Consider the following 18,238-nt stretch of genomic DNA (forward strand, 5'->3'; position numbering starts at 1 on the left):
AGATTGGAGCTGCTCCATGATAAATAGGAAGGAAAGCTAGCTGCTAGGGTCACACAAGTTACTGCAACTTGAAAGCCTGCCTCACTGTCACATTTTAGACCTCACACTGGACCCACTTCTCTGAGCTCCTGGACTTACTACCTCTCTGGACGTTTGGGAGAGAAGAGCTTCATTCTCAGGCCTCAGAAAGTGCAAGAAGCAAAGCAGTGCACAGTACATAGCTCTTCCAAAATCTGAATATGAGGAAGATTTTTGACTCAGCGGCATGTGCCTTGGCTTTTTTCTTAAAACAAACTGCTTCTAATCTTATAAACCATATCACCAAGTCCACCAGGATCAGGAGACTTTTGGAGGAAAAAATTAAAGCCTATAAGAAATTAAAACATGGGTTCCTAGTCACTGCAGGCATTTTTGGAAAGAAAAGTTGTCTAGAGAAAGGTGGTACATGTTTTGGACTCAGTGGTACATAAGGTGATCTCAAGAGAACAGGACAAAGAAGTTGTAGTGCAGAGGCCCTACCATGAGGCAAGGGAAGCTGAGGCTCAAGAGGTGATTTACTGTTTACTGACCCTGCTTCAGACAGTCATTTGAATTAACCAGACTCCTTTTTTAAGATGCAAACACCAAGGGGAGGATCAAAAGCAGTCAGGGAGGTGGGGATGAGGGTGGAGAAGGATCAATCATTCACACTTTAGTGTGAATCTGTTCAAGTTGTCACTGTCTTGACAGAGGTTTATGTGTTGTTTTGGTCCAGGAAGAAGCAATATTTCTTGAGAGCATGGGGAGAGGTGTTGGAAAGCACAAGGGCCACAGGGAAAACAGGTAGAGAGTGTGAAGTTTGGGAAACCATACCAAACATAAGGTACAGGGGCTTGGGGATGGAGACAGAAGGTGGAAGAGGGCAGTTAGGGATGTGAAACAAATGACCTCTGTCCCCATTGTTTCTGATCATTAATAGCAAAGTTCCTCTAATTTTAAATGTAGCTAATCGTGCTGGTCATGATGTCAGAAAAGGCAATGTTTGTTGTCATCTCATGGGGAGCCAATGCACAATGTGGTGCTTGAGATGCTGACTGACACTGCTTTCCCTGAGAGCAGCGATACTGCTTCCCATCATACATGAGCATGATGATCAGGATTTTCTGTGTCGCCACCCTGACCACCATCTATTCTAATTATTGATCTGTCAACCACCTAGCTCTACTTTCATCTTATGTTGTCATTTGGTCTGTTTGCCCCAACTTTCCTCAGGTTTCCCAGTTGTTGTCTTAGAATATTTCAGCAAATCCTAGAAATCAGAATCAAAAGTCAGCTTGGCTAGCTAAGTCAAAGCCAAGTTGGAACAATCAGGTAAGGAGATAGTTAATCCTTTATCTTGATCCCTGAAAAGTCACCCAGGGATTTGCCATTTGCCAATTATGTATTAGTCTTTAGATAGCCTCAAAAATGAATTAATGGAATTGATTTGAAAGAAAATACACTCTAATAAGTCCTTTTTTAAAGGAGGGAGGAAAGATAAAGGAGAGATGCCTTCAGGCGCCCATAAATAAAGAAAGTTGAATAAATAATTGACCAAAGTATAACTGCTAGATAATCCAAACACATTTTATTATATTTAATAAGCATTTCAAATCCAAGTGGCAATTACAGCTGAAGGATTGCTTTTCCTTTTAAATGTAAAATAAAGTCAATTTTACATTTAGTTATACATTGTGTTGGTTACGTTGCTCATATGAGAAGTATTTATTAATATTAGCAAGTTATATTAACAATAAAATAGAAATTAACTAAAAAGTGAAATATGGAAAATTAAACAAAACTAAACATGGAAATTACACAACTGATTTAATGTTATATTTTATGTCAACTTGGTTAACATATCCTATTAAATGGTTTGGTGTCATAATCCTAAAATTTCCTAATTTTAAGAGCCAAGGGCACAAACAAAAGTCCACACGGAGTTTATACTTATAAGAAACAGAAAAGAAAGAATACTGAAGGAAACAAAAAGATTATTCATACTTTGATAACTAATTTGATCTTACAACATAATCTAACAACTGAACTTTACCTATTTTAACCTAATTTCATCTAACTGAACCTAATGCCTTATGTATTCCATCTATAATCTTTCTTCACAAGACAATATAATTCATGATTATTTTTAGAACTTTAGATAATTAGGAAAAAGTAATGCTAGTTTTGAAAATTCATTTTTACTATTGTTCCATTGTTTTAGAATTTTTTTCAATTAATTTCTAACTCAGGCACAGATTCAGCAATTTTTGAAGTTATTAATACATTATGATCACAGATTTTTACTTAAAAGTCATAGTATTTTTAAATCTACATATTATCAGAAAGAAAAACAAAGGTTAATGAGTTTTAGCAATTTGCTTATTGTTTTAGAATTTTTACTTTTTGGTTACTGTTTTATGATTTTTATTCTTTACTCCCTAGCACAAGTTCAGCAGCTTACAGAATGCATTGTTCCTGGAAGTTTTACTTAAAAATTCTTACCATTTTTAAGTTGCCGTAACATCCAAATATTTTTAAATTTGATTAACGCACATTTTAAGAATATTTTTGTTGTTTTGTGGGGTATTATTTGTTTTTTAATTTTGGGGAGGGTTGTTTTTTGTGTATGCGTATGTGTAAGAGTTTTTATTTTCATTGCTTCTAACCTGAGCACAAATGTAGCATTTTTCACCCTACATTGTGCTCAGCAGTTTTATTTACAAGTCTTAATATTCTTAAATTTATACTTCCATCATTTAAAAAATAGTGAGAGTTTTACGAATTTTTTTGTATTTTTGCTGCGTGATAAAAAAGTTTTCTCTTCTTTTATAGATTTAAAAATATTGTTTTTAATTGCTATTGAACTGGGTGCCAGTTTAGCAGCTGCCTAGCTGCTCAAAAAATGCAAGTTCCAAATTTTTAGTGTGTTTGTTTTACTTATTTTGTAGGGGTTTGTTTTTTGTGGGGTTTCTTTTTCTAATTTGTTCCTGACCTAGGCACAAATTTAGCAGCTTTGTAACTTCATTGTGCTCCAAAATTTCATACAAATGACACAGTTTTTTTTAAATATACAGATCCTCAAAACAAATAGTAATACAAGTATTAGGTATTATTGGGGGGGGTTGTTTTTTGGTTTTTGTGCTTTTGGGAGTGTTTTGCAATTTTTTGTTTTATTTTGGTTTGATATATATATATATATATATATATATTTATATATGTATACATAAAATATAATTTCAATTTGCCCCCAACTTGGGCACAAATCTAACATAATGTAGCTCCCTGGCTACATTATGCTCCAAAATTTGACATGAAAGAATAAGTATTTTAAAGTAACAGATCTCTAATTGCCCCCCTAAAAATGATTAATGTAAGTTTTCAGAAAGTTCTTTTGTTTTCTTTTTCTATTTTTGTTATTATTTTGTTTTATTTAGTTAGTTAGTTAGTTTTGTTTTGTTTTTTCAATTCGCTCCTGACCTGGGCACAAATACAGCAGTTTTCTGGCTTCATTGTGCTCCAAAATTTCATGTGGGGAATAAATATTTTATAGAACCCATTCTTTCAAAAGAAAGACAATTGAAAGTTTTAAGAAAAAAAAATGTTGGTGTTGCTTAGGTTTTTTCACTGACATTTATTTTGTTGTTTTATGTGATTCTCAATTTCACACCTACCAGGCACATATTTAGCAGTTTTCTAGCTTTGAAGTTTCACATGAAAATCTTAATGTAGTGTAAAAAAGAAAGTTTTAAAAACTGACAGTGCTGGTGATTGTAAATTTGTAAATCCCGTCAATTTTCTGTTTCTTCCCACCCACATTCATACAAACACATTTTCTTTTCTGTTTTCAAAATTCACATAACAAATTTTTCCAACTCTTCTAAATTCCATACATTTCTTACTAATAATGTTAGGTTAAAATATGTTCTTGTGCTAAAATAAACTCAATGATGGGTCAAAAAAGAAAAAAAAAAAAAGACTAGCATACATCAGTAGTAACACAATTAAAAAAAAAAAATCCCTGAATTTGTTCTATACTTATAGGCCCAGCCCAATTACCCAATTATCATTGGAATAGAAATACCTCTTTAAAAGTTTTAAAGTAATCTCCATATCACTAAAGTCAAGGCCACTGATCATTTACTTATATTATACAATCTGATACAATGAAATTCCAACCCAGCAACAGAGTATGGCAATCCATTTTGGTCATGGTAATTAGACTTGACCTATAATTACTGAACAAAACAGCATATCTACAATAATTGTTCAAACAAATGTATCTGACTATATTTGGAACATTAATCTATTCTCAGTATCATTAGCTTCAAATCTTTTATTTATAGCATAGGAAAAATCATAGGAGAAACCATATCTGGACCTGAAGACAATTCTCATACCTAAAAGGTGGATTCTAGCATTAATTCACCACCATTATTTGTTGTTTGATCACTAACTTCCTCTTGAATAGCTGGAAGGGAAGGCTTTGTGGTCAGAGGTGTCTCAGTCTTAAACAGGGACTCCATCCTGATATGGGTATTGATGTAGAAGGACTTCTGAAAGGACTCAAGGGTGAAATAATAGATGAAAGGGTCAAAGCAACAGTTTAGAGTTGCAAGGCACAAGGTGACTGGATACATGATCTTTGCAAATCTTTCCAACAAGCAATTAGTAATGGCTTGGGAGCGCACCAGGGCATATAAGAAGAGGACAGAGTTGTAGGGTACGAAGCATACCACAAATACTGCCATATGCACTGTGATCATCTTCAGCACTTTTTTCTTATTCGTCCCAATTTGAGACAGAGTGGCAGGCTTGCGAAGGGTTCTCAGCACCACAGAAGAGCAAGAGACATTCAATATCAAAGGAATGATGAACCCAACAACTTCAATAAATATGGTGATCTTGGATAGATAAGTCTTCCAGACACGTTTGGAGAAGCCCTCAAAGCAGGTGGTGGTTGCGTTGTTGACATTAGTGGTGGAGAACAAAGAGGCTGAAATACCACCACTGAGGACTAGGATCCAGACTCCAGCACACACAATGGCAGAATTCCTCCTAGTCCTAATGGTACGAGATCGGAAGGGATAGACAATGGCCAGGAAACGATCCACACTAATACAGGTGAGGAAGAGCATGCTCCCATAGATATTGGTGAGGAATGCAGTACCAGAGATCTTGCAGAGGGTGTCACCAAAAGGCCAGTGGCGGTTGAAGTTGTAAAATATTTTAAAAGGTAAGGTACAGACAAAGAGCAAATCAGAGAGAGCCAGATTGGTGATAAAAATAGCAGTCTCACTTCTCATTTTCATGCGGAAGCAGAAGACAAACAGAGAGGCACTGTTGGTTATCAGACCCAGGATGAATACAACACTGTAGACAGCACCATTTAGATTATACTTGAAGGAATCATCAACAATGCAAGTATTATTGGCAGTAGCATTGCCCAACCTGGGTCTGAGGCTTGGATTTAAATCTTGGAATTGGAAGTCAATGAATCTTCTATCACCCATGGATTTTTTTTCAGGAGGCCTGCTGGCTGCAGGGGTTCACCACTCTGAGACTAGGGACTGGTAGTAAATGTTTTCCTCCTATGAGAGACAAGATGGAATGAATCATCAAATCCGCCTTTTAGCTGTGATTTCTGTAGAATAAAATATTCTGTCCACCCAGATTGGAAGACAACATGCACATTCAATTTGGCTTGAAAAGTACTTTTTGTGCACCCACTATATGTTAAAAATTACTATTAGAATATGTTGCAGGAGTGGGAGAGTTCACAATACAATAAGTGCAATACTGTAGCATTGCAATGGACATGGACATGAATAAGGTGAAAGTTACCCAAGAGTCCAAAAAAAAAAAAAAAAAAAAAAACACCTGATAGTTAAAACAATATTGATACTTTGGAATTTGCATGGCACTTTCCAACTTTGAAAATCCTTACAAAAGCCATGTTTTAGTTGATTCCCACAAGAACACCATAAGGTAGGCAAGACAGGAATTATCACCAATTTACAGAAGCAGAAACTGAGGCTTAAGTAATTTAGAATTATAGAATGTCAGAATTGGAAGAGGGTGTAAAATGGTACAGTCAGAACCAGAATTAAGATTTTATGTTCCCTAACCCAAGGATTTTTAAGCTATTCTAAATTGTATTGCTCATTCTCCAATATTACTGAACCTCCTTGTTTGAGTATTAGTTCCACTGGGCAAGACTACGGGTGGATATGGGACCTGCAGGACATGCTCCAAAAATTATCTGACCAAGCTCCTGAAGTAAATTTTTGATTCACCTTTTTTCCTCTAAACAAAAGTTCAGAGGGCAGGAATCCTTCAGATAATTAGTGCTTCTGGCTAAAAGGTTTTTACTGTATCAAATTGTCTTTCTAGAGAGAGAATTCAAACAACAATTTCATCATTTTCCTCCTGCAGATCCTGGTCCTCTTTCGAAGGTTTTCACATGCTAAACCCGAAGCCTAGGATGTCTTTCTTCTCCCTCTCCCACTGCTAATTCAATCAGATACTTCCATGCCTTCAGCTCCTAAAATGGCCCCGGCCATTAAAGCCTTTTCCTGCCAAATACGAATGAGATATGAGAGGTAGATTTAACATGAACAGCCATCCCCACTGGGCACTTCTGATCTCACCCTTCACACACCCTCTTTGTACATGTGGCAGTCATCAACTTAATCATTTTTGTTGGGTATCTGGTCCAACATTGTTCAAAGGTGCATGTAGAAATCTTAGCAACTTTCTCCTAGGTCAACAGCTGCAATTGAAAAGGAGACTGTCTTTCAAATGTGCTCTGTAATACACTATGGACAAGTAGCTGCTGAATGAATTCTTTTGAATGAGGAGAATATGGAATAAAAGTGGTCTTTGTCCCCTGAAATATCCAGTGATGGATTTTTACATGATTATGTTTTAAAATGTGAAAGGCATTTTTCTGAAGTGATTCCTTCTTACGTCACTCTTTCCTTCCAACTCCCAGGAAACAGGTCAAAGGACTTCTGTATATAATAGGGAAGGGTGGGGGGAATCTGACAGAGATACAAAGGCCTGAAGTTCCTTCAACCAGCGTTTGGCTTGAGAAAAAAACTGTTTGGTCTGACAAAAAAACATTCACTCACTGCAGTGCTTAAAGGGAGGGATGACATTGGAGAATATGGGGTGCAAATCAAAGGGTTGTCATTTTTAATAACTAAAGGTTTCAAGTTAAAATTGAAAAATTGCTATTTCTGAATTCTCATTCAACAAATTTTTATGGAATGCCTCCCCTAAACCTAACTCTGAGTTAAGATCATCTTGGCCATTTTATGTCACAGGCCCAGCTCAACTTTTGCCAGAAGTGATTTTGATAGTCAAAAGCAGAGTACAGTAGGAACCTTGAACATGTAAGGTCCAGGAGGGGGGGGGAAGCCATATGAGGAAGAAAGAAAATAGGTGGGGAGAGTAGGGAGTAGGAAAGGAGATGGGAAAGAAAGCAAAGAAAGAAAAACTGGAAAATTGAGAGAATGAGGGGGAAAGGAGTTAAGAAAATGAGGATCTTGCTGAGGTGAGATCAGTGCTGCCATCTAATTTGCATTCAGAGTCCTGGGAGGGATTTCCAGTTCATAGTTTTTGCAATCCCATTCTACCTTGCTTCATTTTACTCCACCCAGGTTTCTCAAATAGAAGAACGGTATGTAATCACTAAAGTCATTGAAGCCAATCAACAGAAAGAGGAAGAGCCTGGAAAATCTCAGTCAATGATATTCACACCTCACTTTGAGTGCTACAGACCCAAGTTTTTGCAGCTTCTATGTTTTATCAATAGGGTGGAAGAAGAAAAAAATGGATGCCAAGCTTCTCAACTGCTTAAACTCTTTCATATACTATTTTTAACACCCTATTCACTATCCATTAGTCCAGTGGCCTTTTTTTTTTACCCTAAGACCATCATTCACACTTAAAAAGAATTTTATTGTTGAAAAAAATCATGAGAGTCAAAGTAATGTCCCTTTAACATAGCCACACAATGTAAAGAAATTATAGGACTGCAAAACTCCTAACATTAAAGCCAGGCTTTATTCACTATGATCTGTAAGCACCTGCCTTCTATAATAAATAATGCCAGTAAGTTTGTTTTGTTTAGAAAATGCTTTCATAATAAAAGCTTTTTCACTTCTACCCAGAGTCCCTCCAGTCTGCCCACTGGTGATCCCTTTAAACAGCACGTTTCTAGCTCACTGGCTACGTATTATTTCATGCTTCCCAAGATGGTGTATTTCAAGTAGGTCTCCACAGTTTTCCATTCAGTTTTTTAAATGATTTTAATCATTTTATCTTATTTTTCATTTATATTAATTGACAAATCATAATCTGTCATTTATAAAGTACAATGTGATGTTTTGAAATATGTATACCATATGGAGTGATTAAATCAAGCTAATTAACATATCCATCCTCTTCCCATTTATTTCCCCTGGAACATATGCACTATACCCACAGCAGCAGTCTGCAAATGCCTGGCATTTCTGTTCTGCTGCCCTGACTAATCAAATCGTGTTGGGGAAAAAGGACCACAGGCAAGAAAACATTACAGTCTCAATCCTGAAGAGAGGCCATGGGAAAACTGCCACTATGGCCCTATTCATAGCTCTCCCTTGCTTGAACACACACCACCTTTGCTGTCTAGCAGTGAGGGTGTGGTGCTGGGACTTAACACAGCATTGGAAGCAAGGAGTTCTATTTCTGACTCAGACATTGGTTCATTCTGTAACTTGGCTATATTCTTTCTCTTCCTTGTATAAACTTTACCTCTGAGCCTCACAGCTGAGGCTAGGAAGATTCAGCAGGGCTTATTAGTAGCTTTATGAGCTTGCCAGTATTCAGCCCTACCTGACCACAGAAAAACATTATAGAAGCTTGTTTCCTTCTCCATTCCCTGAAAAAACTGGAAATTTATATCTCTGTTTTTCTTGGTACCCTGAACTTCATATTAGGAGCACATCCTACTCCTAATGCCATGTATACCTTGTACCTCAGAAAGCAACCCCCCCCCCCATCAGTTTCAACCTTAACTACACAATTTACTCAAACAGGACAATCCAGCAGGGTGCCCATAAAGTAATATCTCCTATAGAGCTATGATTTAAAAATCGGACAGTCTCTTGGGCTGATTCTGAAGAAGAACTAGTGATAGTCAAAAAACAAAGTCTCTTTTCTTACAGGCTTCCTTTATTTTGACCATAAGAAACAATGCTTCTAACTACTACATCTTCCTAAATGGCTAACATATTGCATGTTGAATGGAGGCAAAGGGCTGACACTTGAGCTTCGGATGAAATGAAGAAAGAAAAATATAGGCTGACACAGTTAATTACATTTTCCACCACAAGCAGCATTAGACGATTGTCTTAAGAGTACCTCTGCAGCTAATTATTCCAACAATTAGCCACCTGGGGCGGGGTGGTTAGAGTGTTGAGTTGATATATTTTCAATGACAATGGGGAGGAAGCAGGTCACCTGGAGGTTGACCAAAACGAAATCTGACCCTCAATGAATTTTTAACTTTGACCTACACATATGGAGCCAATTCGGACAGTTCATAGTAGGGTCCACAATTTTATTTTTTTGATTTCTAAAGATAATAAAATACAGGTATATTGTTTGCGGTCTTTGGGGCTCCTGGTGGAAGCAGAGTTAGCCTTTTGGCCCTATAAAGATGAATACCTAAATCATTTCACTTCACTTCATGAAGTGCTAAAATTTCAGGTGATACATTGAAAACAAAGCTCTAACTTCTGGCATATTTTTATGTCCAGGGCCCTAAAAAGGCTGTCTTGTTTTGCTCCCTACAGAAGACAGTCTTGAGCTAAGGAAGACAAGGCCTTGAAGGCAGAGTATACTCAAATTCTTTTGCTTTGCTCCTTTTCTGAATGAGCCTGGGTCAGGGCAGAGTGCTTCTGATCCCCAGAGCATTTCCTTTCTACTCAGGTCGAAGCTTATGAAAGTTAACACAGTATTTTTCAGAGGAAGTTGAAACCTATTGTGTCCTTGCCTATAGATACATAGCAGTGAAGCAAACTAAAAAATAACACAAATGTTGTGAAAAATATAGCTCAAAACCATCCTTCTGGAGCAATAGGGAATATGTCCAGACTGTTGCTTCTCAAATTAATGGTTCCTAACAGGTAACTTCTGGCCGGGCACAGTGGCTCATATCTATAATCCTAGCACTTTAGGAGGCTAAGGCAGGAGGATTGTTTGAGGCCAGGAGTTTGGAACCAGAATAGGCAATATAGTGAGACTCAATCTCTAAGTTTTTTTTTCTTTTGTTGTTGTTGTTTGTTTGTTTGTTTGTTTTTTAAATAGCAGGTCATACTGGCGCATGCCTGTAGCCCTAGCTACTAGGAAGGCTGAGGCAGGAGAATCTCTTGAGCCCAGGAGTTCGAACCTGCAGTGAGCTATGATCGTGCCACCACACTCCAGCCTGGGCAGCAGAGTGAGATTCTCTCTCTCTCTCTCTCTCTCAAAAAAAAAAAAAAAAAAAAAAACGGAAAAAAAAAGACTACTTAAGGAAACCTTATAGGTCAAGTCACAGGCATAGGTCATAATCATACACATGGTTCCTATTGACATTCCATGTATTGATTGATGTTTCATAATAGTTTTCAAAACTAAACCTAGCCTTTTGACACTCCATATGAAGGAAACCATAAATGTTTCACTCCAGAATGGAACTGGGAAATTGATCTGTATCAGCCTCTTTTATTTCTGATACAAGAAATGTTTATTTTAAAAAGGCCTATCTACATTGAATCTGGTTTTCACTGAGATTATTAAGGCTGCATTGTCCCCCCATTCTATTTTAGAACAACAGGAAATTGACACAGGCCCCAATCTGATGAGATTCTATTCTTAGTGATTAACTTGATTTTTTTTTCTTTTCATCAAAAAATACTCCAGTCTCCCACTAACCCTTCACCTGATGATACAGTCCAATCTTTGTGAAATAAGTGGTCTAGTGCTCAGCATAATGGGTCAAAGATTGCATCAGCCCTACTAAAGTATAATTTTCCCTAGTACTTAGTTATAAAGTAAGCCAACTGCAAAGCAATTGCTCAATCTAATATTATGAAATTTTCCGGAGTCTTGAGACTCAATATCTCATCTCAGCAGAAGCCCCAAAGCTTTTGGGAAAATTTTTGGGTGTTCCTAAAAGAGCACATTTCCAAATTCTGCAAGGGTCATACATGCTAGCTAGAAATTTGGCTTTTTGTTTTCATATATTTGAATAGGCAAATCAGTTATCAATTTGGACACCAATTTATATGATATACTTGGACACAGTAATAAAAAACATGACTCCCATGTCTAAAGGTATATACCAGTGGCACAGTGGGGTTGAGCCAAAGAATCAATATTTATCTACATCAAAATTGCCTGGATTAAAATAAACAACTACAATTCCTCAATCAATTCTGGGTCTTTGGATCATATAATCTGTAATAATTTGGAAGTACTAGTTGCAAAAAAACTTGGAGAATGAAATTAAAAATTTATGGAGAAAGTTATTGTCAGGAGAGTGGTACTCACCACACTAGTTCAAACCAAATTCTAGCGCCAATTTTATCAGAGACTTGAATAATCAGTGAACTTTCTGGAGGCACTGTGGTTAGGTATTTCCTCCAATGGGTGCTGTGAAATAGAATCAGTCACAATAGTGTGCCATACAAAGATATTTTCAATAAAATATATACCAAGATAACAAGATAGAAAAAAATCATTATATGCTATCAATCAGAGTAAATGACAGCCAATATATTTTACAATGGTATTTAAATGCATTGCAGATAACAGTTTGTTTTCCAAACCTGTCACTGCTGTGCCATATTTTATTAGTGATATTGACTGAAGTATAAAATCCATGAGTTTGTGTAACCTATAATCATTTAAAGATAACTAATGACAAAAAAAAAACATGAAAATACTTCTCCCACTTCCATAAGGTAATGTATTATATTAAAAATAACTGAACAAAGGAGAATTCTTTTTTGGCCTGAAGTTATATTGGTTCTTTGTTTTTGTTTTTGTTTTCACTTTCCTTTTTTTCCTTTTTCTTTTTACTTGGCAACAACTGTTACTATTGGGCAGGGGCCTCGATAGGGGAAGAGGAAAGAAAATTGGAACAAGTGGGGACTCACTGCCTTGTCTCTTACCTAATTTCTTTTCCCCTGAACTAAAGTGATATAAGCAAGGCTTCAATTACTGGGTATTAGCAGACTGACAATCATTGTGCCTTTACCAGGATGCCCCATGCCCACCCAATATAGCATGTCTGTAACAGTTTCAATTCACAGCTCTGCATAAAATACTTGCATAGAACCAGAAATACTCTGCAATGGCATTCTAACAAGTAGCACGTACATTTAGAGCCTACTTACTGCAGGGCCTCTACCTGTAAAGTGGAATCATCTGCTAGTGTCAAACTTATACTATTGTTATATCTCACGCTCTTCTGAACAAAGGTGGCCTAAAACAAAGCAGACTGCTAAATAGTACTCCAACTCTCCTGCAATCATTTTTCTCTAATCTAAAAGAACCAAAGCAAAAAAATAGACAATTTAAATACATTGAGATCACCTTAATATTAAGGAGAATTGATTTTCATACTCCTCCAGAGAGCTGTATTCCTGGAATGAAATGAATATTATTTTATTGGTTTATCTTAAAGGAAGATAGAAAAATTAACATTTCTTTCTTTTATAGATTTCATAATTGATACAGATTATACAGAAAACTTGTTGTATTTGAAATCTGAGCAAACTGGGAAGTTCAAATGCCTGGAAGTTTTCATATCTGATGTAAATATCAGGCACATCCCCATAACAAGCTAACTGTGAGAGCAAGTCACAGTCCCTTTCTGGGCCTCAGTTTCTCTTCTCCTCCCACCTTTGGCTTTGATTGACAAAAGCCTTCAACTGGTGCCACGGTGGTAGCTTCACTGGCTGTTCTCTCCTGTCAGTTATTTTCACCTGCTTCCATTTGTCACTGCAGAATAAATATGTTTAATCCCCAAAGTCTGCAATGAGGATCATTAATTTTTATTAGGCCCAATGAAACAACTGCTAAATTTATTTGAATGTCAGAAATAAATGTTATTAATTAGTGCCAGAAGCTAAGAATCACAGAACAAGATGCCGCTTACACTCTAAAGTCTTCCAAATTCCCTCATTTTCCTCATCCTCTGTACTTCCTCCCATTTCAGCAGGAATATCAACTCTAATTGTCTAGGTCTGAAACCTCAACCTTTCCTACATGTTTCCTGGTCACCTCTGCCCCTCAGAATATGAGCTTATCAGCATACTTCATAACATAACCACATAGAATCAGTAGACTACTTACTCTTCGCTTTATTCTGATAACTAATTATTTATCTACTAAAAGTGAGTCTGGATTCCCAGTGGTGGGTGGCCTTCTATCAAGCTCCTCATTTTCAGTATCAATATTCGCAAACACGTTATAGGTTTTCTTTTCCCCCTTAAGAAGGCCAAGAGTGTGACAACATATGATGATCATACACACAGACAAAAAAGCAACTACACAAATTAGGCCTGGACCAAACCACAGCAAGAACAATTCCCACTGCATTTCCCTCAAAGGGAATTAATAGATCAAGCTTTAGCTAAGCTTGACCTGAGTGTTGCTGTGAGGCATCTTCCCAGCCCTCTTTTAGCTTACAGAGAGTACACATTCTGAAAGGCTGGCCTGATTGTTCCAATAGGGCTTTCATTCGCATCTCTGATTGGCAGATGTTTTAGAATGCAGACACCATCAAGTTTATCAGCTGAACCCATCCTCCTTAGCAAGAGTGCAACTTTTCATCTATGATAAGGCAAAGGTATTTATAATCTATGTTGTTTGGAATTTTATTCTGAAAAATAAACATGTTGCAGAGCCACTGGATAATTTGGACCTTAGGTTATTATTGTTGTCTTCATGTTAGTCAAGGTAAAAGAAAGATGGTATAATTTGATAAGGTAGCAAAGTGAAGAATCCCACCAAGCTCTGAAATGCTCTAACATTTGGATTTGTCCAGTCTTTATCCATAATGAAATAATGATAAATTACATTGTTATATTGCCTAAAACAAAGTAAAATACAGTGCATATCAATTCAATAAGTTCTTTTTACTAAAAACCTTAAAACTATTCAGGATATATAAGAAAAGAATTTTAAAGATGTCACATTGTTGCATTTGTATCGCAAACAGCAATTAATTTCACATATAGTAAATTCAATTTATATCAGAATTAGTTTTTCATTCAAACATGATTCTTTTATGGGCAAGCTCATGAATTATTCAATATAGCAAATGTCACATTCTCCATAAATCAATTAAGCATCAAAGGTATGTCATGTATAGTTTTACTAGAAGAAACCTCATCATAACAGAAGCCACGTTAGCTCACAATCAATTGTAAACCAAAGAAATATAAACCTAGCCAAAAGAGTTTCTAAATTGTTCTACCCTATGATTTTAAATCAGTTCTTTGGAACAACTGTGTTTACATGAAACAACAGTCTGAAAATCCTGTATCTCTTCAACGGAAGCTATATTATTGCCAAAACAATAGAAATTCTTGTTTTTTTACCATTCAACACGACGATCCTTGTTCAGTACTTCAGAGCTGAAGTCTAACTTCTTTCCACAAACACTCAAAGCATCAGTGTTTCCACTGGTTTGTTACGCCATCCTCCCACCCACCCCCAAATGCCCAAATCAAATCTTTCTCAAAGACAGACTTACCCCAAGAAAGAGAGTGCTAGATGAGAGAATGTGCTCATGCCTGTAGACAATTAGCTAATAAACATGTAAACGGACAACTCGCACTTTGGAAGTGCATATTTTTATCCATTTTTTTTTTTAACAGGGAAAGCTTAGCCGAGCCCAAAGTAGCAGTCTCTGGGCTCCCGCAGCTTCTCACTGCAAACCGCTCATTCTGAAAATGTGAGCTTATTTACATTTATCTCTTTCCCTTTGTTAAGGACTGGTCTTCTTGAAAGCTGTAGCCGGCATGCCTTTAACAAACAGGACACAAGAAAAGGCCCAAACTCCGGGCTGTATCCGAGGGCTGGGGGAACTCTTGGAGGGTCTCAATAGGAAATGCTTTTCATTGGATAAGGAGGCATTATTAGGAGTGGAGATCCCGCCCAATCCCCTGTGCTCCATCGTTCTCTCAGTCACCAATCACTGGACTGAAGAAGTTTTTCCTTAAAGAGCATTGCCCAGGAAAAGCAGTTTCACAGTCAAGAATTAGTGGCTTAAGTGCCACTTGACAATATAAAAAGTGTCTTTCCTGACTAATTAATCCACAGAGAAAGCCTGTGTGCCTGTCTTTGCTGCAGGACCCACAGCTACCCTCTTACAATTCTAATGAGGAGGAGGAGGAGACAAAACTCCAAACTGGGAGGAGTGTTTCAATTATGGGTAGCCCATGTTTGCTCCTAGTTGCTTAAAATAATTACAACAACAATACTGATAATAATAAGTAGAGGGCAGGGAAAAGGCAAAAGTAAAAGATACCATACATAAAATCCTATTATACTGTGCAAAATTAAACCTCCCACCACCACAAAAATAAAATAAAATTCAATACCATATTCACTTACTTAAGCCAGTGAAGTGCCCTCAGATGCAGAGGTACTAGGGTCCCAGAGCTCTGACACCCACCTTCCATGGACTAGGAAGTGCTCTGTGGAAAAAGGAGGGTCTATACTTCTCTTAAATAACTGCCTGGCAGGAAGCCTAATTACCATGAAATTCTCAGAGGTTTGCTAAAAAAGCAAAATAAATAGTACAGATGCAATATGCTTATAATAGGGAGTTATGGCCAACTGTATACCTCCTCCCCTCCACCCCACAAGTTTTTTTCCTGTATGTTGACTACCTTGGTTATGCACACTGTTTTTTTTCTCCCCTATTGTCTTTCTTTTTCCCTCCCTCTCCCTGATCTGAATTTGTTGCAGAAACTCACTTATCCATCTGTAACTTCATTGCTACCCCTTCTCCTCTGCCAACCCCCCAACCCTTCTCCCCTCTACCTCCACCCACTGCCAACACCACCACCAACAGCAGCCCCTCCCCCTTCTCTGGAATGAAACTCTTTGGCCAGGGATAGGGTTCTTTCTTTCCCTGGGCAGAGCTGTGCCCCTGGAGAATTGGGGGATCCTGGGCCTGCTTCAAAACTCCAGTCTGTATAATTAAGCTGCCTCCCATATAGGACATGTTTCATGTTTGTTTATTCTCCCTCTTTCTTCAGTTCTAGTGTGGCTGTTCTCAGTAATAGTCGAGGCCAGTAAACAAGTCAGTGTAAAGTTGACACTAGCCTTATTACTTGTGACTGACTCTAAAAAACATTTTCTGTTGCTTCTCCTCCCCCTCCTCTTTCTGTTCCCTTCTCGCCTTATCTCAGGTATATCTATTTCTGTCAATTGCTGACACTGGCTGTGTCTTCAGGAGTGAGCTTAGACCAGCCCTCAGTGCATTATTAATCCACAAGAGAAAGATACAGTCCCTGTCCTGAGGAACTTCGCAGTCTAGCTGGGAGCTTAAAGACACATAAAACAGTGAGATACTAAAGGTAAATTTTGAAAAACATACTAAAGCAATTGTATGGAGAATGAGTTCTGTAATAGACCAGAGGATGGAGATATAGTCCCATGGATAGGGCCAGGAGGGCTTCCCAGAAGAGGTGGGATTTTAACTGAGCCCTCATGGATAATTCAGAATTAAATAAACCAAGAAGGAATGGGGATAACTTTCCAGGTGGCCAAATGATCAAATGCAGGAAGTGTGAAGTAAGAGGAGGTGAGAGGGAGACTGGTTTGTGAAGAGAAAAGAAGAGCAAGGAAAAGAACCCTTGGGAGGAGTGCTCTATTGTAGCAACCCAATGCACTATAGTTATTGAAGAGTTAACCTATAGTTATGGCCACTGTTTATCTGTCTGTATACTAGCTCACTGTCTTTCTCTTCTTTGGATTAATATCCCTCAGTCTTCTGATTCATCTGCCTTCGTTTCTCCCTCAGGGACTCAAGTACTTTTCTTGTTAACCTCACAAATGACTCCTTAGCAGATTTTCTACCATGTCACTGGGTCACATGCCCTTCTAGCATTACTCCTCCTCTTTCATTCTGAGTATCAGCCTCATCGAACCTCTTCAGCTCCTAGATATGATCCCTCATACCATGTACATTTCCAAGTGCTGTTCCCTCTGCCTGGAGCACTCTCCCCATCCTTAATCTCACCTTCACCAATTTAATTTTTGCTCTTCCTTCAAATTCTATCCCAGTAATTATGCCTTAAGAAACCTTTCCTTAACCCCTAGTTTAGGTCATATCCACTTATTATATGTCTTGTAGCATCATGGACCTTTTTTTCATTGCATTCATCACAGGTATAATGTTACACACTGTTGTGTAATTTATTTGTGTGGTAATTTGGTTAATGTTGGTCTCTACCAACTGTAAACCTCAAGAGGATAAGGTATGTATGTAGCTGCTTAATCCACAAGTGATAGTGGCGTTTACAAAAATTCTTTTCCCCGACCTTCTCTCTTGCCCAAACAAGGCAATAGCATGACTTTTTTTTTACTTCTCAGCTGAAAAGGTGTGCCATTTCACCCATTTTCAGACAAATCTACATTGAGGTGTTATTTTAGGCCAAAGAGTACACACACATAAAGAAAAAAGTTCCATGGACAAGAAAGTACTAAATATTATCCACTGCCATTCCCTTTTCTTTTGACCTCACTTCTTGGTGCAAACCTTCTAGTTTTGATTTCTCTAATATTTGTAAGGTGGAAGGGGGAAAATAAAAGCTTTTCCAGAGTTTTCTCCAAACAGCCAGTTTATGGCCACACAATTTAACCCAAACAGTCCTTAAAACAAACAAACAAACAAACAAAAAAAAACCCTCTTCTTCACTGAGTTGTTGATGTCTGTGCCACTGTGGAGAATATGAATATGAAGCTGAAAAAGTGCATTCAAAACTATCTGAGGAGTATACATTTCATTTTTATCTGTTTAAAAATAAAGTGACTGAAATATGACTAACTTCCAATGGGGCATTTACTCACTTGAATAAGAACAGCCAGATGCTTGGGACCTTCACACTCCAAACCCAAATCAGTTTTTCTTTCTGCCAACAATATCAAGGGACTGGGCAAATTCGCC

At 37.5% G+C, this 18,238-nt stretch overlaps 1 protein-coding gene across 1 annotated transcript; it reads right to left on the reverse strand.

Moving 5' to 3' along the window:
* Positions 1 to 3,299: 3,299 nt before the first annotated feature.
* Positions 3,300 to 15,107, reverse strand: LPAR4 (lysophosphatidic acid receptor 4). The gene is made up of 2 exons (XM_069463918.1): positions 14,813 to 15,107; positions 3,300 to 5,606 (listed from the first exon to the last, which is right to left on the reverse strand). The coding sequence occupies exon 2, from the start codon at positions 5,526 to 5,528 to the stop codon at positions 4,416 to 4,418; it is 1,113 nt and encodes a 370-aa protein (XP_069320019.1). The 5' UTR covers positions 5,529 to 5,606; positions 14,813 to 15,107; the 3' UTR covers positions 3,300 to 4,415.
* Positions 15,108 to 18,238: the final 3,131 nt, after the last annotated feature.

Source organism: Eulemur rufifrons, chromosome 30 (genome assembly GCF_041146395.1).
Source record: "Eulemur rufifrons isolate Redbay chromosome 30, OSU_ERuf_1, whole genome shotgun sequence".
NCBI classification, from domain to species: domain Eukaryota; kingdom Metazoa; phylum Chordata; class Mammalia; order Primates; family Lemuridae; genus Eulemur; species Eulemur rufifrons.